This window comes from Syngnathus typhle, linkage group LG8 (genome assembly GCF_033458585.1).
Source record: "Syngnathus typhle isolate RoL2023-S1 ecotype Sweden linkage group LG8, RoL_Styp_1.0, whole genome shotgun sequence".
Taxonomy (NCBI): domain Eukaryota; kingdom Metazoa; phylum Chordata; class Actinopteri; order Syngnathiformes; family Syngnathidae; genus Syngnathus; species Syngnathus typhle.
This window is the reverse complement of record NC_083745.1, coordinates 105,791-131,214: the sequence shown is the minus strand read 5'-3', so window position 1 is coordinate 131,214 and position 25,424 is coordinate 105,791. Positions and strand designations below refer to the sequence as shown.

The 25,424-nt window shown below is 42.7% G+C and overlaps 1 protein-coding gene across 1 annotated transcript; it reads left to right on the top strand.

Moving 5' to 3' along the window:
* LOC133158659 (serine/threonine-protein kinase 32C-like) lies at nt 1-24,565 on the top strand. The gene is made up of 12 exons (XM_061285990.1): nt 1-432; nt 6,703-6,758; nt 11,183-11,334; nt 15,299-15,472; nt 17,333-17,370; nt 17,517-17,606; nt 18,121-18,224; nt 18,399-18,515; nt 19,517-19,642; nt 19,761-19,889; nt 20,414-20,481; nt 21,257-24,565. Exons 1-12 carry the CDS (start codon nt 351-353, stop codon nt 21,441-21,443), a joined length of 1,323 nt encoding a protein of 440 aa, XP_061141974.1. The 5' UTR covers nt 1-350; the 3' UTR covers nt 21,444-24,565.
* The last annotated feature ends 859 nt before the right edge of the window (nt 24,566-25,424 follow it).

The window sequence follows — 25,424 nt, the reverse complement described above, 5'->3', positions numbered from 1 at the left end:
ACTCGGAGCCCCAGAGGCTCGAGTAAAGTCCGTGTGGTTTCCTCTCACGGACTACGGAAGACAACCGGACACGATCGAGACCGATTGACAAGCCTATCGTGCCCGTGGAACACATTTGCACGACACCGCCGTTGCATGCTTCTCTTAAGAAAAAAAAAATACTTTAACTCGCTCTGCACATGCATCACTCTGACCAAATAATATTAGAAACCCGGGCGGTATGCAAAAAAAATCCAATAAACAACGGGTTCGGTTTGCGTGAAATGTGTCCATTTCTTCCTGTTTAGCGTTTAGTCTCCCACTGAGGTGTAGTTTCTCTTCAAGAGGCGAGGAATGCTATCTGAGCATCAATGTTTCACTGGGGAAAGTGGAAGAAGAGGATGGGAGCCAATAGTTCTTCAAAGAGACCCGTTTTTGACGAAAAGGAAGATGGTAAGTGACGACAAAGTGCAAACAACACTCCTTTCGGAGTTTTTACCAATTGTGCATGCTTGTCAATATTTTGTTTACATCGTCTGTCATGGATTTTCAGGTAATTAGCATTAGCTTGAGAGGTTGCTGCAGCCTGCAGAGTTGACCAAGTTTATTTCGAAGGAAGACAAACTGCGCACCCATTGTTTTGTCTTAATATAACATTGTTCTATTTGCCTTTCAGTACCTGCAATGAAAAGTGTTGCATAGCACCCACTAAGCCAGTGGCTGAAAAAGGCCCATGCTTGGTTGGCATGAACCCATTGAGACAGAAACGAGTTAATTGCATCAATAAGGCAAGATGAATGCCATGCATGGAATTAATGTTAATTCATGATGGCTTGTCAGTGTGGAAAATCTCTCTCTGAAGTCCCCTGCTGAATCTTGATGATAAAGTACAGAGCTTGGGTGGTCAAGGCAGTTCAAGGGACAACTGGAATAAATGAGGTCATTTCACCGCAGGGGTATGCTTATGTTGCCTCCAGTAGTCCACGGCTTCCATGGCTGCAAGGAATAACTAATTTAAGCATCTTTTTTTGCACATCATGTAAGGCAATATTCAGAAGAAATATTTGTACACCCCTGACAGTTGCGAAAGTTTCAAAAAACATGTCGTGAAATGTGAAAAACAAAACTGCAGACAGCAACATGCATCTAATGATCTTTTTCTGAAGTTGAGTCATTGGCAAACAACTGCAGTCCCTCCAATAATTTCTTTGTAAATTTGCTCAAATCTCATTTTCTAAGAAGCTTGTGATAATGTGGGACAGTACTGCGACATATTGAACAATTCCATTGTTGAATTTCAGCCATTCAAGTGTAAAAAGAAGTTAACTTCTGTACATTCAAAGTTAATCATCATAGAACTCACTCTTTCTTTTTTTCTTCCATTACTATCCAATTCACATATGGGTCATAGCATCAACTGTTGTATCAATCAGATCAGATTGAAGAGATTTTGTCCATGAGGCTGATGTTTGTTATTTATCATCACCCTGAGATGACACCACAAATGACTGTTTTTGAACCGATTCTTTTCCATAGCCTCAAGGTTATCTGTGCGTGTGTGTGGCCAACAATCAGTCTTTGGCAGAGTTGTGTCTCTTGAGTGCTCTTTCTAATTCATTTGCTTTAATTACAAAGCATTGCAAGTTATTCACCCCTAATGCCAGTCTGCTCTCCTTGAAAAGTGAAGATTCTGCAGTTTGGGAAGCAGCAGATTGTTTTCCATCCAGTGCACTGATCATTGTCAAGGGTTGTTGATGGTGGCTGCCAGCGTTTTAGCTCTGTTGCTTGGAAATCTCATGAAGAGCATGTGGTCTACAGAAATGAAAACTGGGCTGGCAGTATTTCTTCTGAGCTTTGTGTGTGCTCTGGTACAATGTGTTGTGCAATTTCATTTCCCCGTTTGATCATTATGATCATAAATAGTGACGCAAACGTAATGGCGCATACAAGGTCAATTCATTCTGAAAATTCTCCAGTGAAATGAAAGTTGATTTGACATGATTTGATCTATATTTTATTCTGTTCTAAGTTTATTCTCTATTCTGTCAAAGTAGTACCAACAGCTTTCTTTGACTTTTCTTTTTGCAAGACAATGTCAAACCGACGGGGCTCCACCGATACTGATGATGTCATGAATCATGTCACTTGAAAATGTCACTTGAAATATTGTCTGTCCAGATCATATCTCACCATGACAACTCGCCGCTTTTGCATTGACGACACCATTCTTAAAATGTCCACGTGATTATTCTTGTGCGTATCAATATTGAGTCGCGTGCTTTGGAGGCTCCTCGCTCAAGGCAAATTTCCACTTATGTGGACAATAAGCCTCCCTCCATTCTTGTTTCGTGCACTTGCGCGCGTGTGCGTCCGCCTGAATGTCTAAGTGTGCGTGACTGCTCTTCCCGTCAAGGATAAGTGTATGAGGCAATGAAAGCAGATTTTGTTGAGGATAAAGATAGCTGCAGAGAGATGGCTGATTACTTGCACTGAATACCGGCCCAGACACCCACTTGCTTTCATCTGTGTTACAAACTCCCAGTTTTCACTGCTTTTATTGGACCGCTTACAAAAAAGCATCAGCATCGGCCGTAGGCATCGCAATATGGGAGGAATACAATCAGAATTATCACGTAGAATTAGTTTGTAAACCGCAACAACAAAAAGTGCTTACAAAAGTGAACAAGGAAAATTAAAGTTGGAAAAATGGAGTTTGGGTTGAAGAATGGTGACATTTGGCCCTTTTTGCTGAAAGGTTGCTCAGAGACTGCAAAGTAGAAGTGCATTGTCGAAAGGGCGTAACCTTTTCTCTGTAGAAAATGTGAAAAACCTAAACATGACTGAAAAGCAGAAAAGTACCGCCATTTTACAATTCTCTTAGGAAACCATCGGCGAACCGTCTGCTGGGCTCACTTTTATTTCCCAGGGAAATATATTGCTTCTTTTGGGCTATCCCCAATCCATTCCTACTGCTGCAATCTAGATTCATGATGCTAAAAAAAAAAAGCGATGTAGCAATGGTGAGAATTCCTGTTGAGGAACCTGAATTGAACCGTTGGGATATTTTTGGCTGCAAATAGAGAACAATGACTAAATGAGCAAGAGTGACACTTCTAAATGCTGGAGATTGTCGTCCTATTCATTAGGTACACTCTTTTATGTGTGGAGCTAGTCCAACATAAAACAGGATCGCCCTCAGAGACCAATTATACTTTTCACACGTTTTTTTTTTTTTTTTTTCCTCCTTCTGCATCGTTTTCATGTCACGGTTAATGCAGCTTGCTTAGAAGAATCATTTTCTTGCGTCTCAACTACTGCCATATACAGTTAGGTCAAGAGTATTCTTTTTTTTCTTTGTTGGCCGCACTATGTCTTCATTTGACTTGTTCAGGCTTTGTTGCAGAATTTAGAAGATGACATAATAAGCCAGTCTGATTTGTCCCCAATGGGCCTGAATGTTTTTTTTTTTTTTGTCTGACAATGATGGAGGGAGGATAAACGCATACGTCTGCTTCTTACACCCACTCCACTCCAGAGTCAAGAATTGAATAAGAATGCTTTCACTTAACATTTTCTTTTCGGCGCAATAGACGAGGAATGGCAAATCTGCTTCCAGTACATTGGGGCAAGTTGTTTGAAACATTACAATACTTGAATTTCGTTTTATTATTTTGGAAAGGACCACTATATTTGAATGAATCACTGTCAGCCAAATAGGAGCATTTGTCTTGGAAAGTGGCTCTCCATATAAAACGAGGTTGGAAGAAGGTGACTGTGCTCTTCACATCACTGCCGGAGGACAAGGCAGAGCGTCCAGTCTCAGGCTCCGCCTCCCTCCCTCTCTCCCTCCTGCCATCCTTGGCCTTTTGTTTGAGTTCACTTGTGTTGCACTTGCCTAGGGCTTTGTTTTGGAGTTTACATTTGTGGGAGATGTAAATCAGCGTGTACATCGACCCAAAATGCAATAAGAGGGTGGCTGTAAGAGCAATGTTTACATGCTGTAAGTCCGTAATCACATTTGCCTCCTACCCAAAGCATATCTTGCTAACCCCGGGCCTCCAATTTGATTATTGGAGACGCAGTAATGCAGAAGCACAACTAATAATCCTTTTATTTGATCATGAAAAGCTCCAGTCCTTTTCGCGCTGGCCTGCGTCTCTTCACGTGGTGCTGAACATTTTGTTCGTTTTACCCTCGTATGAATCTCCTCATTTTTGTCCAATTATCATTTGAGAGCCATTACTGACACTGTTGCACCTCATTGATAACGAGCTATGTAGTGCTGATGAATATTTATGAGCGCCGTTTAGAGAGCTCAGTGACTACGCTACAGCGGTGATCAAAGCAAAAAAAGAATGATTCTGGCAGCTCCGTGGTAATAGTGATTTAAGTAAACCGACTCATCAAAAGTGGCTTTTGGCCACGAGAGTATATTTGAGACGTCTTTGGTTCATCACGAGATTTTTATTTTGAAATAGTCTCACTTTTTTCCATTCAAATTTAGTCTTGCATAAGAAGCATCTCCGAAACGGGGCTTGCCTATCAATGAAGCCGCAATATCCTTCATCACCATTCAGCTGAGTATTTGGAGATGCATTCAAGATCAAACATCAGCGGAAGGTCGCAGTACAAATTTTTTCAGCATCTTTCGAATCCCTGCAGCGAATAAAATGAGTTGACATGTTGGTGATACGCATCCAACGTTGACTCTCAGCTCTGCTAAACACGGCTAGCTGCTGCACAGAACATCTGAAGTTATCACACGGAGGAAGTTAGTCTTGTGTTTGCGTTGATCCTCGTTGCTACTCGTGACACTCCGTGTGGGTGTCTGCTGAATCTTGAAATCCCTCAATGCTTTCCTCTGTAATGCGGCCTCATTCTTACAAGGCTGTGTCTTTCTGCTTTACTTTTATTGCATTGTATGTATGCATGTCTCATACTAAGTGGGCTGAGGCTAAGGTAGGCCTTGAGTCAAATGTGGATTTTCAAAAGGCAGAACAGTAAGGTATCCATCCCAGGGGGAGGTAAGATCACATTCCACACGACTTAGCTATACAGTTGGTTTGCATTTCAGTCGCAGGCTTCACATGAACTTCCGTCAGCGTCTTTATGCGGCATTCCTCAAAGATTGCCACTTCGGAGACGTAACAGGCAAGCTAAGATTGATGCGCCCGCCCGTTTCTTTCAGAGAGAACCCTCGCGAGCGGCTTATTGCCAAGAAGGTGCATGCTCGGACACAATTACGGATATTCCGATCATTCAATGCGTCAGAGCGGTGCACCAAGGGATGCCTCGGTCGGTTAGTGTCAAACATATCTAGTTTTTCTTTCATCCGTGACCAAGGGTTTTGAAGAAATGCTAAATTGAAACTTTTATTTTTGTAATTGCCTGGTTGATAATGTAGCATTTTTATTTCTGTAACTGCCTCGTTCAGAAGACTCATTGTACTGTCGTTCAAATGGACCTGTAATATACAGAAGCGGTATGACAGCGGTACCCTTAATCCTAATGGGATTGCAGACACATCAAAGATATCAGGGTGCCCCCATTGGACGATGCTTTGCCCCTTTCGCAGTCCTCGGTCGAGTCGGAGCTCGGCTCAATACTTGGGGAGCAGCTGACTGGGGAACTGTATACCTCGTCCACTTTATTGATCATGTAAGGATTCTCTTTTTTTAGCTTCCTTAGGATGAAACCGGAGGCCGAATCATGGAAAATGTCATGTTGTGGGTAGACATTTCATTGATAGATTACGCACTAGTACTTTTGCTTGATGAATGATTTTTCCTTAACGCAAACCTTGTGGAATTTGACATCCCCATTTGTTAATTCCGATTCCATTTTGTCCACCATGACATGACATGGCTTGTTGCCAGTAGCAGCTCCTCCGCAGGAGCCAATCTCCCATTGCAGACGCCAACGGGTGCCCACTCAGCATATCGCCCTGGTGTGTCAGCAGCTTCCCTAAGGCAACAGGGGAAGATGTTGTTCTTTCACCTTCTCTTTGATAGATGAAATCCTGCTACGCTGCATGCTGCAGGGATGGTCAGTCTTTTGGAAAGCGTCTAGCCAAACCCGGGAAAACATCTTTGCCATCGTTTTATTAGCACTCCTCCAAGGAAAAGATTATTTTTCTTGCGGAAGATATATATAATATCTTTTTTTATTATACTTTATATTTTATTATCTGTAATTTTTTTTTCCAACCAAGTACGATACTATTTTTAGCCTTTAAGGAGAGTACACACTATCAATTTTTTTTTTTTTGTGTGTGAGTCTGTTTACATGACTTGATTAGCATTCTCTGGTGAGAGACTTCAATTATGAAGGCCATTTGTAGTATATGCATGATTGGAAGTCATTTCCATAAACACTTGAAGGATATATCACTGAAGGTGACGGAAGCTCATGTGTGCGTGCGTGCGTGCGTGTTCTTTGGGGACTCTTTGGGTTGATTGTCTTTTATGAATGGATGCTCTCTGTTTGTTCTATCCTCATGGCAGTCTGTTGAAGTTTCAATATTAAATGATGTCTTTCTGTTAGCTCCATTGCACAAATGTCTCTCTCTATATATGTATATTATCCAAAGTTATTATTATTAACGTTTTATCCGTCCAGCCATAACCGAGACTTTGACATTCTTGCTCATGTGTTTATTGCTCTGTATTATGACAAATTGAATAGGGATTAAATGCCTTTTCTTTTTCTTCTTTTTTTTTGCAGTGAATTTTGACCACTTTCAGATATTGCGGGCAATCGGGAAGGGCAGCTTTGGAAAGGTAAGCTTTTGAAGTACTCCTGTATTTTATTTTGTGCACGGTTGATTTCCAATAGTCGTGGGTTGTGTACCCGCTGGCCAGCGCGGTCTTTTTCTCTGCCAAGAAGCCAGACAATTTCTGATTGCATTGGACTTCCCATTACATTAAGCTTACAAGATGTATTCTTTTCTGACTTTGAAAGACTAATTAATCAAAGTCACTTAGAGGAGAGTCCATTTGCTTTTCAGCCCATGCCAGCAAACCTGCTGGGAGTTTCGACCCATATCTACGTTTAATTACAGAGCACTACGCTACTGTCTGCGTGTGTGAGCTGCGTTGTAAAAACAATTTGGAGCCGTTCTTTTTGTCCATTTTGATGGTGTTAGGAAAAAACCTTTGTTAAAAAAAAAAAAAAAAATGTGCCCGTGTTAAGAAGTGATGCTGTGTGTGTGACAACACAATTGGGCTCGAGAGATGATTGTAGTTTATCTTCATTTGGAATCCTAAATATGGTGGCAAATATTTGTTTCGCTTTTCAGCCTCTGCATGTTTTTGCAAATTCGTTCCGTTTTGCTCGTCTCTAAACAAAATATGTCTTTCTTTTGTGGAAAGTCATTCCCCGTGCTGAATACATTAGCATGCCAAATTATGTTAATGTGATGTATTCCTTTGTTCCACCAAGCTGCTGTCACTTTGGAAGGGAGATACTTCCAAACATGAATATATATCATAAGATATGATCTGTGTAGTCCGGCGGTTGAGTTAAAAGCAGCATCACGCCATGTTCCTCCCACAGTCGAGAAATCAATACGTTTTATGGAGTAAAGACTCAATAAAATAGGACAAGAAATAACCCGAAGCCATAAAACAGCATGTCCAGTCTCGGCTCGGCTCGGATTGACTTTCTCAGTCCAGTCATTCCCACATTCATGTTATTTTTCCTTTTTTGTAACTCTCACAATTGTGAAAACAAATGTTTGCCCACATTCATTGTTTCCGATCTCCGGCTTCCTATCCTCCTCTCTCGTCCTTTGTATCTCCAGTTGGACAAGAAATGATTGGTAGGTTGGAGCGGAGGTTGGACGCCAGCGCAATTGGAAGACACGCTTGCCCGCCCGCCTGCCCGCCTTGTTTCATGGCCTTGCAGCGCCACTGAAAAGATAATTGCCTGCGCCACCACCTTCTACCTTTCCCCCCCATGTGTGTCAGCCCCCTCAGTACTTGGAGATCCACAGGGCTCATTAAGGCCTTCAGATGAAGCACTCAGGGGGAGTAAAAACAGCGAGACGTGACACCGTCATTGACACTGACGGGAGGGAGTTTAGTGACAGCTCCTTGATACCAAGAGTCAGACGGAAAAAGAAAACAAACACAGAAAGGGCAACAGAACAGAGAGGGAGCTTGATGCATTAAGACAAGGACGGACGGACGGACGGTCAGTAGTGGTGGAAAAGCTCAGCTGGTGGACACTTCCAAATCCCGCCACTCACCATTCGTAGTAAGTGCTCATTAGGACCTAGTGTGAAGTCAATGTTTAATAAGTGGGAGTGGAGAGACAAAGTGAGACAGGGAGAAGCCGCAACACCTCGTCATGTCGGAAGACACCGGTTCCTTTGCAAAGGTCGGAAAATGATTAAGCCATTGTTAGATTTGTTTTTTTCTTTCTATTTGCTCTCCAAGCCTTCACTTGATGCCTTTAAAAAAAGGACATGATGAACATTTTAGAATTAGAATCAGAAATGGGGGGGAAAAAAGCAATCAAATCGTTTCCATTTTGAAGCGCAAAGTGGCGAGCGATCACTGTACTGCTCACTGGCAATATTTGTCCTAACATCCATCCACAAACGTAATTGGAGAATGATGGATGTCTTCTCTCACCGTGCAGTATATTTCACACGCAGCGCCGAGAATTGGCTAAGCAGAACAAACGGTAATGCCGGCTGGCCGGCCGGCAATGCTTTTGGAACTCCATGATTATGATATAGACAAGACACAAAAGTAGTACTTTGTAACTCAAACCTGGGCTTCTTTACTGAATGTTCTGCTCCCGCATGAAGCTTTCAAAGCCTCAATATACGACTAGAGTTAAAAAAGTAATTTTCTGATACTCGGTAGATATACAGATCTGATGACGGGTCATTTCAACACAATCCTTCCTATATTGCTTCTCGCTATTCAATTGATTGTTATTGCAGATAAATCTGCCAGAAATGATTGCGATGAATATTATGTAAATTTGCTAGCAACCCGAACTGAGGAGTTTACGGGTATTTCCAGCTGTATTTGGAAAAAAATATGGAATAAAACGATTTATTTTGAAATAATCGATCTATAATCTAGCTATTCCCTGTCTCCTTTATAGCCATTTTATTGACTAAGTTTTGTTCTTTATGAATTTTTAAATGCACAGCGTTTGTTTAATTGCTGACTTTGGATGACTTGTGGTTTTAGGAAGGAACCTGCTGTGATTAGTGTGATTCTCCTTCCTTCATGCGAATTAGGAATCAATGCCCTCAGACAAAGCAAAAGTTACTGTCATGCTCCAGCCATCCAAACCATTAAATGTGACTAATGAAGCTTTTATGATGTCAAATTGAATCTATTTGGGCCGCCTGTCTTTGAGGATAGCGATGAGACAGACATTGTTGGGTCCCGAGTGAAATCAATTTGTTTTTGTGTGCGTGCGTGCACATGGCTGTCTATCTGGCCACCTCGAAAAAGCTATTTGGGAGAGTTAAACAGGTGCTGTGTGCAGCTGCCGGTCAAAGATTACAGTGTGACAGCATCTCACTCCGCGCCATACACTACACTACACTACACTATTGATTGAACAAAAACAATCAAGCAATTTTGCTTTCATTATGCATCAGCTGCAGCAGCAGCAGCAGCAGCAGCAGCGCTCAACCACCTGGACTGCAACTTCCTGTTTGTAAACACAGCTGCTCAAAGCAGATTTCCAGTATTCCCCCTATACGTATCTATCTACTATGTCCTTTGCGTTAATGAAGGTGGGAAAACTAGCAAACAGCAACTTAACTTTTGAGTCTACTATTGCTGAACGAGCAAAGAACTACGGTGGTCTCGTTTGTCCCCAAACCGAGACTTGGCAGACAATTGCTTCAATGTGTTTTTCGTACAGTTTCCACTTCAGGTGAAAATGTCTCCATTTATATGCAAATAGCCTTGAAGACATTGGTGTGGTATATTTCTGGACTATTGATTTTGCCTTCTCCACAATAAGCCAGTTTAATGCACGGGATTTCGTATAGTCTCCATGAATATATGAATAAATCCTTTTGAACTTTTAGCATTTTACCGCGCTGACCAAATCTCAATGATTCCAGACAGGCAGGAAAGAGCTATCGGTACACGCTCGATAGGTTCCGACCTAATAACGATCCTTGACCGTAATCCCGTTAAAAAGAATACGGAGAGCCGATCAAATTGAATTTCCAAATCCTTGATTTTCCTCCCATTTTGTTTTGAGCCGGTGAAACATCTTTCCAACCAAGTACATGACGCTAACATGGAAAATGGTTTCAACATAAATAGTTTATTGCTTATGTCTCGAGATTTCTTTGAGTTAGCATAAAAGAGGAAAGCTCTTCACCATTTGGTTTGCAAGAGTTTAAAGGGTGTATTTACCATGAAGTGCAGATGGCCTCGCTTTGGGCAAAGAGAAACTGGGTCCGTGATGAGCGAGATGATCAGGGCTGACCTGGAGCTGTGTATTGTAATGGTGATGGTTGTCCAAAAGAAAAAAAGCCAATCAACTGATCGGCGATGTTCAGAATGCAGGTCTTAATGCTCATTTTGGATTTTTCTGTGCGTGATTGTTCATATGACTTATGTAATGCAGCCTCAATCCATCTGGCGCGTGAAGCGATGATGTCACTCGCAACGTACCGTATTTTCCGGCCTATAAGGCGCACCGGACTATAAGGCGCACCTTCAATGAATGGCCCATTTTAAAACTTTATCCTTATATAAGGCGCACCGGACTATAAGGCGCACCATTAATGCATCATGTCAGATTTTTAATCCAAATCAAATCATTCTCCATTTTATCTTTTTTATTTCAACTTCAGACGGAACAAATTACTTTATAATCATAAAATAATGATCCATAGTCTTTTTGATTCATGATTCATAGTCTTCAGCGGGCCACTTATGATTGATTTCATGACACAATGCTTTGGGCCAGTTTAAATTTAGGAATTTGGTCCATATATAAGCCGCACCGGACTATAAGGCGCACTGTTGGTTTTTGAGAAAATTTTAGGTTTTTAGGTGCGCCTTATAGGGCGGAAAATACGGTAGTCTTTAAAGAGGAAGTCGACGCTATATTGATCCAATACTGTGTTCCGTTCTCGTGCTTGAAATGGATGACTTACCTTTGCATTTTTCTCTCCGTTGTGTCACCGCTCGTGTCACTTCAATTGCAGGTATGCATCGTGCAAAAGAGGGACACAGAGAAGATGTACGCCATGAAGTACATGAACAAACAACAATGTATCGAAAGAGATGAGGTCCGAAACGTCTTTAGAGAGCTTGAGATTCTACAGGAAATTGAACATCTTTTTTTAGTCAATCTCTGGTGACTATCTTCTCTTTTGACCCTTTTTCATGTGGAATGCAATGCTTTGTCTCTTGTCTGCATGCTCGTCTAGCCAAAAGATACTCGTGGGATGCGTGTTTGCTTAAAACCTGAAATACATTTGTGGATCGAATGCACCTGCAAAAACTTGATTTGGTACCAGGAGGGGAAGAAAAAAAAAAACTTGTGCAAAAGCTTTACAAAGATCACAATGATTAAATTTGCTCATTTACAAAAGATATTTAGGACTCATGCAAATACCGTTGGTAATAAGTGTGCTTTGAATTGACCTCGCTTCTCCCTCGAGTTGGGTAAATGAACGAACGGCGGCCGCTTTCATTATTCAACGCTCATCTCCGAGCGGGACACGCTTCTAAATGTAATTGGGGACCTGGCACGGCATTCATGGCATATTGCACAAAGCACTTAACTCTCTTGTAATTGCTAGCATGATATTGCGTGCATCCATCTTTTGCAGACACTCCGCAAGGATATTTGCTCTCTCACACGTCATCATGCACGACGCCCTCATCATACGCAGTTAGTGACAAAGCGTTTTAGTCTAATTGTGAATGCTTGGAGCCACCTTGAGGAGACGAAGCCATTTTAATCAGTGTACAGTATGAGCTTTTTTTTATATTTCAATTCCCACCACGGGAGTTTGGCTGCCAAAGCCCTCCGCGTTCTACTTTGCCATGTGCCGGCCGTGGTGTTTTGCTTACTGCCGCTACTCGCACACAATCATACAAAATATGTGGATCCCGGATCGGCCTCTACGCCCACCTGCGGACCCACAAGTAGACGACCCTGAGAAGAAGACCGTCATACTCGTCCCGAGTGACCGCCGATGATGATGACAATCATACCTCCAGAATTTGGAGCAACTGACAATCCGACACTTTCTTTCTCATTTTGAATCCGTAATGGTGACAAGCATGTACAAAGCCCCCACCCCATTACTCCTAATGTAATCTCCTTGAGAACAACGTTGACGTGATTGCTGGGGGTGTCAAAGCGCTAAAAATGGCTTTTCGTTTTCTTGGACTCTTGCTTGTTTTCCACACTTTGCGCTCAGTTTCGACACGTAAAAGCAAAAATCCGGCCGCCGAGTGATGGGCAGATCCAGCCCGCTCGTGAAAATTGGAGAGGATTGAAATGATGTTTGGAGAGTGGCAAAATCACGTCACCCTTCAAGGTAGCGCCATCAAACAGAAGTGCTCAGCGGTATTTGGCTGGCTCTCACCAAAATCAAATGGGACTTGCGCTGCTGGGTGATGGAGTCCGAGCACAGCTGTTCCGAAGTGCGCTGTATTTTGTTGACGTTCACAAGCGCTGAATGTTGGCAGCTGTTTTATTCCAAGGTTATCTGCCCCACTTTCATTTAGTGGAGAGATCATTTATTAAGATGCTCAATGACCTGCATTGCATTGCATTGAATCTTCTCCTTCTTCTTTTGTAATGACTGGAGATGTCGTGCGAGCGTAAAAACGCTCTAGATCCGACACGTCCCGTGTTCACGGGCTTACCCCTTTGGTGTTGCAATTTCTCTTGCTTCGCCATTTTGAATGCATGTGCAATAGAGCCGCCGGGGAATCGGGGATCTCGCTCGTCTCAAAAGCAAACATGTAAGAAGCTCCAGCCTTGATATGGTTTTAGATGTGCTTTCTTGAGAGCGTGCCAGGAGACAGCCAAATACACATGTGCAGGAACACACCAGCCAGCTGTCACAGGAAATAATGATTCCTCCAGTAATGGAGAGAGCAAACAGAACCGAGTGCTGGGCTCGTATTTTTAGGATCTACAGACTCAATCGGGTTTCTTTCCTCCATCGTCGACCCGCACGCAGCTTTGAGACATCCAGTTGTGTTTTGTACTGGCATCTGTTGCTGCAGAGCCAAATCATTGAAAGGATGGATACCCTGTGAATCCCGTCAGCTGCCTTAAGCGGAGCCGATGTTGACTTTACAACACACTGTAATAATTGCTCTGTCGGCGGCGTTAACCGGATTACCTTGGAGGGGTGACTATTGAATATGATGTACTACACGTGTCAGATCTTTCCAAGGATTACAACATGACTGACTCTTTCTTTCTCTCACGTGTTTCAAACCTAGAGTTTAGAGGTCACCTTTGTCCCTTCTGTGGCCCTTGAAGAAAACAGCATTTTGCCTTGAGCACGACAGCAAATAGCTCAAAGAGCATTGTTATTTTTTTCCCCCCGACAGACTCATGGTCCAAAGTATGCTGCCTTTGCTTCGTTGAACCATTGATAGAGCGTTGACAGTGAGTGTGTGTGTGTGTGATGTGCAGAAGGATGGTGTTTTTCCCCTTGTTTATTCACCCCCGTCATCACGATCCAATGGCACAAGAGGAGTGTAGTGGATAAATGTGCTGCGTCCTGCTCAGACTCCATTAGGAATATTGATTTCAAGCTTGGGTGAAACAAGTCCTTTTTGCAATCGTGGAACAAAGTGGAGCCTCAGTCAGATTTCGTAACAAGCTGACATTTGGACATGAACGCCCGCCTGAAAATTGGCACGCCATGTTGAAACGCACATGGCCGCTTTTAGGCCACACGTCGCCCGCCGCTACTTTTCGACAACTGCTGTATTCGTCGGCCGTAATACAAATAGGAAAAAGTAGGGCACCTGCAGCTGTACACTAGTTGTTTGAAAGCGGGAAGAGTGCTCATTCACATCGTCAATTTTATGTGGGCCGCCTTAACTTTGCAGACCAAACACAGGCAACGGGATAGCAAGTGGTCATTTTTCTTTGGCGCCAAACTCTCCTTCTCATCCCCTGCCTCCCCGTGCTCATTTGTCAGTGCGGCCTGATTATTTCAGCCCTTTCCCCGGTCGCCTTCTTGCCAGAACCTTCCACTTTTCGTCAGTGTGACTAAAGCAGGCCAGAATTGTTTCCAAGTGGCCTCTTACTGCTTTTGAACACATCTCCCACCTCAGATTGCTGACAATCATTCACAACAGCCTTTGATTGTGTAGCACGCACACAAAAAAATAACATTGTGATTAGGTGACAGCATTTTCTTTTTCCCGCAATACATTGGCTCTTGACCGAGTTTGATTCAGGATCGTTCGAAGAACTTTTAATAACTCGCTTTCTGTTTAAATAATGAGTGCCAGAGCAGAGGAAGTTATCTTGTCAAGCGGCTCCAGTGAGTTAGATACGTAGTGCCCATGAGGTGATAAATGGGTGACAGTGAGCCATTGTGCATCCTGGGGCCAGCCATCTGCGACAACACTGAAGATGATCTTTGCATCTTTGCTTCTGTATCACTGGCCAGCCATTTATATGCAGTAGGAAATGTCATTTTGAATTATTTAGTAGCAACACAAAGCCGAACAACCCATTATCGCTCCTATCACATAAAAGTCAAGAACAAGTCAAAGGCTTTCAGAAGTGGCACCAAACACTGCTTGAAATGTTGCGCTCTCGTTGGAGCAAGGTCATGTGCAGTTTGTCTTTGGATTCATTTTCACTCGAAATTTCAAACAAAATAGCATCCATTTCTGGAAAAATGATAGCTTGAATTGGCTTGGATCCAGTTTGTTCGCTCATGTGCTTAATGGATTGTTCCGTTTATGGAGCAGAAATCATGACGTGAAGCATTTCAAATCCCCAGCCTCTCTCTGAAAGCCTGTGTTTTAATTTGATGTGCATGCTTAAGTAAGCCTGATCAACCAAAGTGTCAACTTTGGAGCAAAAGCCGTTTCCAATGAAGTCACGTCAAGCAAAGATTTAACCATTACTCTTTCAGATGTAAGGTGCGTTTTATCCACAAAGGCCAACAAACCCATTAGGGGTTTTGAAAAATGTCAACAAATACATTTAAGGGAGTGATGCATGTTTTCTGTAAGTGCATGGAGTCCGTCTTTGCTCTTTGCGTAGATCTTAAAAAAAAACAGTGGTGACTTTGTCCTGTGTCCATCTCCCTTTCCATCCCTAGGTACTCATTCCAGGATGAGGAGGACATGTTTATGGTGGTGGATCTCCTGCTCGGAGGAGACCTTCGTTACCATTTGCAGCAGAGTGTCCCCTTCAGTGAAGATGCCGTTAAACTTTACCTCTGCGAGATGACACTTGCGCTCGACTACCTGCAGAGCCAGCACATCATCCACAGGTCCAAAGTTAGCCTCTTATTTTCATCCCTGCATTTTCCATACGTTGATGTGAATTCCATCGGCGAGCAGCAGCTTTGGATGCTCGCGTTGCGCGGCGTCCCAGATGGCAGCCAGGAAGAACGTGTTGACAGGAATGTCAGTGGAATGAAAAGGGCGATAACGTTCAAAACAACTGCTGGCAAACTGAGTTGGGCAGGCATGGAGCGAAACTAATCCCAGCTTTAAGCGACCAATGGAGGTGGAGAACACGTGCTCTCGCTATCTCAGTAGCCTGCCTGGGATTTTTCACTGTCAAGTTAGAACCCAATGACGATATGTTTCATATCAGGATGTTGTCTGGATGAGGCAGTTTAAAGTTGTATGAGGGAAACTTTGGCTCGGGGATAAAACAGTTTTTCTCAACTGACTGTATCAATCCCAAATCTATTTTCTGCTGTTATGTCTAGTTTGGTTTTAGATGATATCGACAGTTGGTGTGATTGACGTCCGAGTGTCTGAACAGATAACCTGAAAGACTTACCGTCATATTGTTCACTCATAATTCATAGGCAGTATGTCTTTCCGATCCTTAATCATTTTTATTGAAAGGTGCCCTATATGTTAGATTTCCAGATCATTTCGTTGCATGCAGCCACGGTGGCCTTTCGGTCTGCAGCCTTTGTTTTCAAATATGCTGAGCACACCGTTAATTGTTAGCTGGTGAAAGAGCGAGTTCCCTGCAGACCCAGATTGAGAACCACGGGAGGTAGAAAAAGAGTTTGAACCTTGTTCAGAACACTCATTGGAGCTGCGGCGTACCATCCGAGTGTGTGCAGCGACGCAACAGTGCACTTGTGTGGCTCCATCTGCAAGGGAAGCTTTTAAGACCGATATATACATTTGAAGAAAAATCGCTATATATTTACTGTTGAGCTTCTTCCCTTTGCTACACGATAGGTGGCACACTGAGCCTGAAAAGTCCTTTTGCATTTTTTGTCACCGTCTGCTCTCGCAGCCCTAATCCAAACCATAGCTTCTCCGTTTTGTTCCACCCTGCAAGTTTTTGACAGGAGAATACCGTACAATTATTTTACTGCGCTAGCTGAAGGAAGAAGGTCTCTGGTCTCCTAGCAACAGTCAGCTGCTGCTGCTGCTATGCCCAAGGAGGCAAAATGTCTTCTTTTGGTGAAGAAAGCAAAGGGATGAGTCCCTTTTGTGTAGTTTCCATCAGGATTTTAATGCAGCAACATCTTATCTCACTTGATTTCTGCTCACTAAAGGCATTTCTGGTTAACAATGAAGAAATCCTGATTTTTTTTTTTATTTTTTATCTCGCTACAAGGGTTATTGGTGTAGCTGAACTTGAGCAGTTCTCCTATGAATATGCATGTATGCCCCTCCAGTTTGCAAGATCATAACAGCATCCCTTCCATTTTTTAAAATTTTTTTTATTAACATTTGGGTCTTAGAACATTGGGCGTAATGGCTCCACAAATGTTTGTGTTATGCAAAGTAGTGCGTGTCGTATAATTAGTTTGGCATCCCACACCGCATTAATCATTTGGTTTGCCCGGGAACTGCTCAAATATGACGCATCACTAGCACGCTTGACTAATATTGAGCCATGTGCTGACAAATCAGCAGCAGTCTCCCTGGGGTCTTCTGGTGCATTCTTTTTAACGAAGGATGAAAACATCATCTGATGGTCATGCTCACACTTGCAAAATGTATTTCACACTTATTGTCCATAGATCTTGAATCAACTCCCACAGGTTTTTATATACACAACATATTCATTCACATTTCATTCCAGTGGTTACACTATGAAAAATGACATGACTGACTTTATGTTCTGAATGTGTTGAATTGTGTTCCTTTAGAGACGTCAAACCAGACAACATTCTTTTGGATGAGCAAGGTAAGGATTTTGAAGATGTTTCATGTTGAGTGGGAACTGCACCACGGGAGGATGTCTAATGATGTTCTCCTTTTGTCATTTTGCTCATCTCGATAATTCATGAAGGATTCTAAATGAGTGAGTATTGTCTGATTATTTCCTTTCAGGCCATGCTCATCTGACAGACTTCAACATAGCCACCATAATAAAGGATGGAGAGCGAGCAACGGCCTTAGCTGGAACCAAGCCGTACATGGGTAAGTAACTCTTCACCTTTATTATACAATTTGCATCCTTTTATTTATTTATTTATTTTGCACACTGTCTGGTGAACATCAACCTCGATCAGAATTTGGGCCTTTGAATTTGCTACCTCTTTGTTCTTCCGTTTTCAAAAAGATGTTGGACACGTCTGTGCTTTCAACTAACTTCATGTGCCAGTTGAGCCTTTTCTTTTCTAGCATGATTGCACAAAAAGGTCCTTAAATACATGGTTTGATTTGGTTTTGTTTGCACTTCAGAGCCCCGATCTTGGACCTTACAAATGTCGGGATCTTACAATGAAAGCATTCCGATTGGCAGATACAAACTGTTGGATTGCCGACATAAAAGGCTCAAATCATAAGAATGTGTCACAAAGATTATGTACTTGCTCTGTGCGACTAGAAGCTGCGGTAAAAGGTGTCTAAGTCAGATGTCTGCTGATTTCATCATGGCACTTGTGTGTCGATTTGAAAGGTGAACTATCTGTACACTGTGTTCCCCTCTCAGCTCCTGAGATCTTTCAGTCTTTCATGAATGGAGGGATGGGCTATGCCTTTGACGTAGACTGGTGGTCATTAGGCGTGACCATTTTCGAAGTGCTACGGGGATGGGTAAGGCGTTACACTCAAACTCAACTTGTATTTTTATTTTTTTTCCCACAACCTCTATCACTTGATGACTATGACATGCTTCATATCCCTACTCGTTTAATGTCACACATGATCATTAGGCATTTCGATACAAAGTATTTATCTCCTGAATGCTTCTTTCATATTTCTTTCCAGAGGCCCTATGACATTCATGCCAGTAACTCACTGGAGTCTTTAATCCAGCTCTTCAGCACAGTCAGTGTCCAGTACAGCCCGGCCTGGCCCAAAAACCTGGTTTCTCTCTTGAGGAAGGTGAGTGGGGGACAGCAGATGCTGTTTGTTATTGATGTTACAAATTGATTTGCCTACATGATGTCATTTGACCCCATGATAGGAGGAGGTAGCTCATGTATACGTATTTGATTTGTCAGTGACAGTATTGTGGTGCACTTGCCTGACTTCAACCAAATAGAACAATTCCAAACATCAGCCTCTATTTTTGTTAAGATGTCATGGATTATTATGGACCTTGTTGAAAATCCACGACGAACACAATCGTATTACACCGACAAACAATATTTCTCATTTATAACCATCTAACTTGGTTTCCTTTTGATTGAGTATATTTTTTTATGATTTTAATTTTGTACAGGCCTCCCTATCATAAACAGCGTCAATGGATGACATTAAGCTTTGTTAAATCGAAACATAATGAAATCAAAATCAATTCAAGGGGCAAGCTGAAAGGAAGAGCAGAGCGGAACGGACAGACAGACGGATAAAAGGGTTACATCAGAGGTCACGTCGTGGTCGGGTGGGAGGTCGATGGGAAATGGCTTGGCTACAGCTGGATGAGAGGAGACCCTTACGACTCGGGAGAAGAGACACGAGGCTACAAATCGTGGATTTTTCGAATCAGAGGCTTAAAAAAATGCTTCCAAGTCAGCCTCTATCTGTTCAATACTTACTGAATCAAGACTACTTGTTATTTTTTTATTCTTTTACTTGAGTTGTTTTTGCCATTTTAAGATTAGACATTGATTCTATTTGGCACTCCTGGTGTGCACATTCTGGATGAAGTGTTGGACTTTTCCACTCGGCTGCTAATCGATTACTCTGTCTGCTCTCCAGTGAGATACGTCTATCTTGCCCTACAGGAGGAAACTGCACAATAGTGAAAGACACAAGGGGCCGGCCAAAAAATTAACTATTAATTAACTATTAACAAACTAACTAAATTTGCACGTGTGATGAATAATAATGTTGAATGTCTGTAGCGAAAATGATTTGTGTATGTGTTTTGTGTCCACCAGCTACTTACAGTGAACCCTGAGCATCGTTTCTCCAGCCTGTCTGACATGCAGACCTCTCCCTACCTCGCTGACATCAACTGGGACGCCATTTACGAAAAGAAAACTGACGCTGGATTTGTTCCAAATGTTAGTCTCAAGCAACACGACACCTGCATGCACACACACACACACACACTCACGCACAATACTTTCATGAAAAAAATCAAAACCGACTCTTCTTTGGATTCCTCCTTTGGTCATACAGAAAGGTCGTCTCCACTGCGATCCCACTTTTGAGCTGGAGGAGATGATTTTGGAATCTCGCCCCCTTCATAAGAAGAAGAAAAGACTGGCGAAGAACCGGTCTCGAGACAACAGCAAAGATTCACAATCTGTAAGTCCAATTATGTCCTTGATTGTAAAAAGATGATTATTCCACCAGTATTCTTTGTTCAACTTTGCAAACTTCAATAAATGACACCAATTTGGATGATCGAATCCTCAAGTAAGTTTAAGAGCGACATTTATCTCCTCCTTTGCCATGTCCTGCCTGATTAAAACAATTGCAACTCTAAAATAATCAAGTCATTTAGCAAGTCTGTGGAATTATTTATCACATTCCCCCAATTGTCAAACGTTCACCTTATTTGTAAGGTAATTGCGTCAATAGCCGTTGTCATGCCCTCAAGAGCTTCCAGAAATTTCAGCTTCTATTTTTGTCCTGCGCAAAACATCCAATTTTGAAGAAGACACTCGATGACTTATTGTGGAGGGAGAACTGATCGTGAAGCTGATCTCACAGGTTACATCATCACGTGATGCAAATCGACATTGACGTTTATTTATGCTACTAATCCTCTAGCACTCCATGTGTTGGACTCTTGTTATTATTATTTTTCTGTGTGTGTGTTTGTGCAGGAGAATGACTATCTACAGGAGTGCCTTGAAGCAGTGCAGCAGGAGTTCATGATTTTCAACCGAGAGAAGTAAGTGCGCAACCAATTGAGACTGCCTTGACTTTACACGATGCAAGTGACACAATCCTGAGATTGAAACCATCAGATGGCAAGTAGGCCTCTTCCAAATGGAGATACAAATGTCAAATAAAACCACAGCAAGAAGCCGAGACACAAAAATACGACAGCCATTGTAATAATGTCAAGGTTCCAAGTGCATGTAACAGTTCATGAATATTGTTGTTACACTTAGCTGTTCTGCTTAGCAGCAGTCGAAGGTATTGCATCGCTCCACATGCGTGTTAAGGGTAAGTAAGAAGCCATTAAATGGATGAGTAGCTCGATAAAGGCGCGCGGAGAGAAAAAAGCAATTTATTTTCACGGTTGACTCACTGAAGCAAGGAGAAGCATCCGCTCCAGAATGGTAATGGCACCACCTGTCTGTTCTGTTCATCAACCAGTGTTTGGCGTTTTTGGTCTTTGCTCTACCTGCTTACATATTCAGACGGATAGGAAAACGGTTTAGGCTGTCGGTTGCCTCCGTACTCCAAACGGATATTCGACGTCATGCAAATTGTAGTTGGTGTTTTTGGTCCAGTTGTGACACTGCAGCATGACCAAAATCCTTCTTTATGACACAATTGGGTGATTATTGATGAATCCTATTTCATATCACCCAAGTGCTCTCATTAAACTTTCAACATTGTCTCTTACGTTTTCCAAAATCTATATTGGTTTCTGGGAACTAAAAATACTCGTGTCGAATATGAATCCGACTTGATGATTTGAACTGTGCGGACTGTAGATTGAAAAAGCGTCAAGAAGAGGCGCATAGCGAGGCCGGGGGAGACGACGACGCCGGGGGAGACGCCGAGGCCGGCGGCACGGACGACGACGCGGCGGCGGCCGATCCCGACCCGGAACCCGAGCCCGAATCCTCTTCCAAACTGAGCATGTGTGGCTCGGTGTGCTCGTCCCCTGGCAGCTGCTAGTGGCACATCAGCTCTCTGCGCACGATCCAGGATGAAGGTCTCTCTCTCAGTGCCATGCCCGTAGATATATTCTCTCCTCTCTCCTTTGCAGTTGCCAGGAGGGGAGGAGGAAGCACACAGCGGGACTGACTCACTGTTGGACCCAATTAGTTTCATTCCGTAGCTCCCTTCCCCGGCCGGTAAGGCAAGAACCAAGCAGATTGTCCACCTCCTTGTCCGCCCCTCAATATGCTCCAACTTCTATGCAAGGTTGCGCTTCATTCACAGCATTGCAAAGAGTATCACACAGTATAAGGATGATGACGACATCCTGCCTGAGCAATTGCTCTTGGTGATATTTTGGTGGCTTTGCTGGTTTTAGTCCAGATGCATTTTCCTGCCTCCTATTCAAAATGAGCCGAGGATGTCTGAATTATTCAACACACAGGCGCTTTTACAGTTTTAGCTCGTCTCTGCTTCACTCCTCCCCTCAGCCTCTCTCTCTTATGTCATGAATGCCCTAATTCAGAGCAATTGTATTTTGGATGTCCTGCCTGGTGGAGTTGTATTGCCACACCTTCCTCGAATCATCGGCCTTTATGAAATCGAATTTACACGGTTGACATCGAAAGATGCCGTCGTTCAGACCTCGTATACTTAAGACGTAAGGTAGAGTTAAGATTGGGAAAATCAACTAGCTGTCAGTTCTTCCAACTATTTTCACAATCAACTCCAGTATTGCCATCACGATAGTTGTTCGGTTGAAACGCGCGGGAAAACGTAGCAATGATCCACTTTCGAGCCCGTTCCAAACTGAAAAGCATGTAAATAGCCTCAATTGTAGGTACCAAAAGAAAAATCACCACAGTTTTATGTGGCGCTGCAAAGTCAACATATTTCAAGTCAACTAAAGAAGGAAGCTTGTGGAGGAGTCAATCCTTCGCATGGCTTCGTTCTGCTCTTGGCTCCAAGTGTGCAGGCACATCTTGTAGGCAACATAGGCCAAAGCTTTTCTACCATTTGCATAACCATTTCTAAGCAAGTATGTGAATGAATGGGTTTGTTTTTCTTCTTTGTGTAAAACTAAACAGTCCGCTGTCCAATCCTATTGCCCACGCTCAGTATTGGGGTCAGAAGGGAACTGAATGACCTGCAAAAGAGCTGAAAGAAAGCGTTATCTGGCTAAATGACAGAAAACAGTACTTTTCGATATCTTTCGGGCCAACACAATCCATCGCACCGAATTAGTTCCATTTTATAACTAATCCGAGTTAGGACGTTTCACGACAGTCATGAATGCGCACAATGAAGTCATTTGGATGCATGACTGAATGTATTCAAACAAATGTTTACTGTAATACTATCTGAGGAAGAAAAGACTTTTACAGCCCACTTCTGTCTTGCCACCAAAAAAGCCAAACATTCAAGTTATGTAATCCTTTGATGCTTTCTACACTGAGCTCGTGCACCCATGTCTTGTCATTTAAAAAAAAAAAAAAAGTCTGTCTTTGGGATCTTTGAATTTTGAGGTCTGACTCAAATATTGTCTCTTTAAAATACTGACCTTAGTCCCCGCACTGTTTAATTAGCGTGATTGGGTTATTAAAATGAATGAATGAGACATCAAATGTAGCATCAGCCAAGTCTGTCCTATACCGTCTATTTTTTCCCCCACGTATTATTTTTTATTATGCATGCGGAGTACAGTATAAGGCTGATTTGGCCAAAGCCTGGAGCTTCACGGCTGATTTGTGCATGCTCAAGCTATTGATAATAGCATACCTCAATTTTCACACCATTGTTGACTCGGAGTGCAACTGGCCTGCCTCTTTTATCCGTATTGAATTGGGTCTTCTATGGACGGCATGATATTAATGTCATGTATGAATTAGCGTCTGGGATCCTGTTAGTTGTCTTGATAGTTTTAATGTTCCTATGGCCGTGAGAATGTTCTGGTGTTTTTTTCCCCCGACGGTCGATGACTTGTCATTACGGTGAATACAATTGGACAGTAAACATTTGTTCCCAAGTTGTACGAAATGAAAGAAAGCAAAGCGCTCAACGCAAATCCCCTTGTATTACAGTGAACCCCAATGATCTGAAATCTGCCATTCTAGTGGGAGCATCAAAAAAAAAAATGATTTGGTATCATTGATTTCACGCCTACCATGCGCTTTTAGCAAATTCAAACATGCATTTGAATACAATTTGTACATTGAATTTTTTTTGGGGGGGGGGAATACTGTACAGTATTGAAAAGTGCTGCATGCTGTCAATAGAGGGCAGTCATGTTTGTAGTTCCATAGCCAGGTCGGTTGAGTGTCAATTCGGAACGTCTTCAAACAACTGCTAAGTAACAAGCGTCCTTCATAAAGCATATCAAGGAGGTTTGTTTTCTCCTGTATGGTCAGGATCTTCCTCTCCAAAATGTTGCCATCGTAGAGCTAAAAAGTATCCAGACGTTACCAGCAGCCGATCGCGGCCGGAAATCCACTGATATTGCTTCATAGGCGGTACATATTTCTCGAATTGCAATATGGGTATTTCTTTTCAACACAGTACAGAAAGAAACTTGACAACCTGACAGTACTACACAAAAACACCACACTTTCAAGTTGTTACTCTAGCGGAACTAGTGAGTGGAAGAAGGGGTTCCAAAAAAGGAAGAAAATCTTCCATATTTGGGGAAATGGATGGAAACTGTGTACACATCATTTCAAATACAGTGTGTGCATTATGCCAATTATTGCTCAATGAAGAACTGTTTTGATGATTGTAGCTTTGAATGCCAGTCCCTTTGTTTTTGTTTTGTTTTTTTCGATAGCAGTGATCATTCCCAGATGGACATTGCTTGCTCACTTTACTGGCGTGTTCCTCAAGTGGTCGTTTGGATGCTCTTTGGTGTTTTTAAAGCGCTCTGTGCTTGTTTTTGAGCAGCAAAGCATGTCTCCTAATCAGCAGTGGTCCACTGGATGCCCTCAATGAATGTCTGTCCTTTACACTTTGAAAGTCGCTGCCCTGTTCCCATTTAATTCGGACGATGCCATTTTATGAGGGGATTTGATGAAAAAGCCTTCTTCTGTAAACTGCTTTTGTGTTCTCAACATGCTACTTTCATAAAGAAATAAAACTCCTTCCCAGAAGGTGTCATTGGGCTGTTTTTGTCTTGTGAAGCAATTTGTTGCCAAGTGGAGCGCTGGTGAGTCACTCAACTCATGATATCATATGCGATACTGCAAAATCCCTCTCATTTAACGTTCACCGGCCGGCCGGGTCTTCCAGAATGTCCACAGGTGTTCCTGTATTGTCCAGTCGGGGGCGCCGCTTTGGATCTTCGATGGCCTCCAGGAGAGCTGCCAGCTCAACCTCCAACTTGCCAACAGTGTCCTCCACTTTCTGCAAAATACAGACGGTATGTTTGTGTCCTTAGAGACTAAATAATGCATTAATAAGCTGTAGTATGAATAATGGAATCAGCGGTCATGAATTATACAATACTTTGATTTGTATGAATAATATAGTTGCCCAAAGCAGTTACTAAGGGAAGGTCAGAGGAAGTATACAACTTCTTGATGGGTTTTTGAGACGGACAGTAAAGAATCACCTTCTCCACTTCGTCCAAGCGATGATGACGACTTGCGTGTTCCTGACACGCACTCGAAGACACGGCTCGAGGCGACCGCTCGGCATCCACCTCTGAAAGTGCACACGTGAGTAAAGTCGCACTGTAAACTGAGAACAAAATGTTTCGGAGAAGTCGAAGAAATCCGTCAAGTCCTGAATGAGCAAAGCAGCCCCAGGCCATCGCATCGATTGAAGTTTTGTCTTATCCGTCCATGGAATAGTCTCCAAAAAGTCTTGCAAATCAGTCCGTTTTCAATTTGCTGCTTCTCAATAGAGTCGACAAAATACAAATATGCTCTCTTACAGATGACAATGGGAGTTTCTTTTTCATTGCGACTTGGATGAAACTGCAGCGCCCCGCTGACGCCAAACTGCCTT

Bases quoted from the DNA above. Each gene is read 5' to 3' on its own strand.
- LOC133158659 (XM_061285990.1), top strand. From the start codon at position 351: ATGTTTCACTGGGGAAAGTGGAAGAAGAGGATGGGAGCCAATAGTTCT. The intron at 6,759-11,182 runs GTAAGCTTTTGA...CTTCAATTGCAG, and splicing joins GGAAGGGCAGCTTTGGAAAG to GTATGCATCGTGCAAAAGAG. The intron at 18,225-18,398 runs GTAAGGCGTTAC...ATTTCTTTCCAG, and splicing joins TCGAAGTGCTACGGGGATGG to AGGCCCTATGACATTCATGC.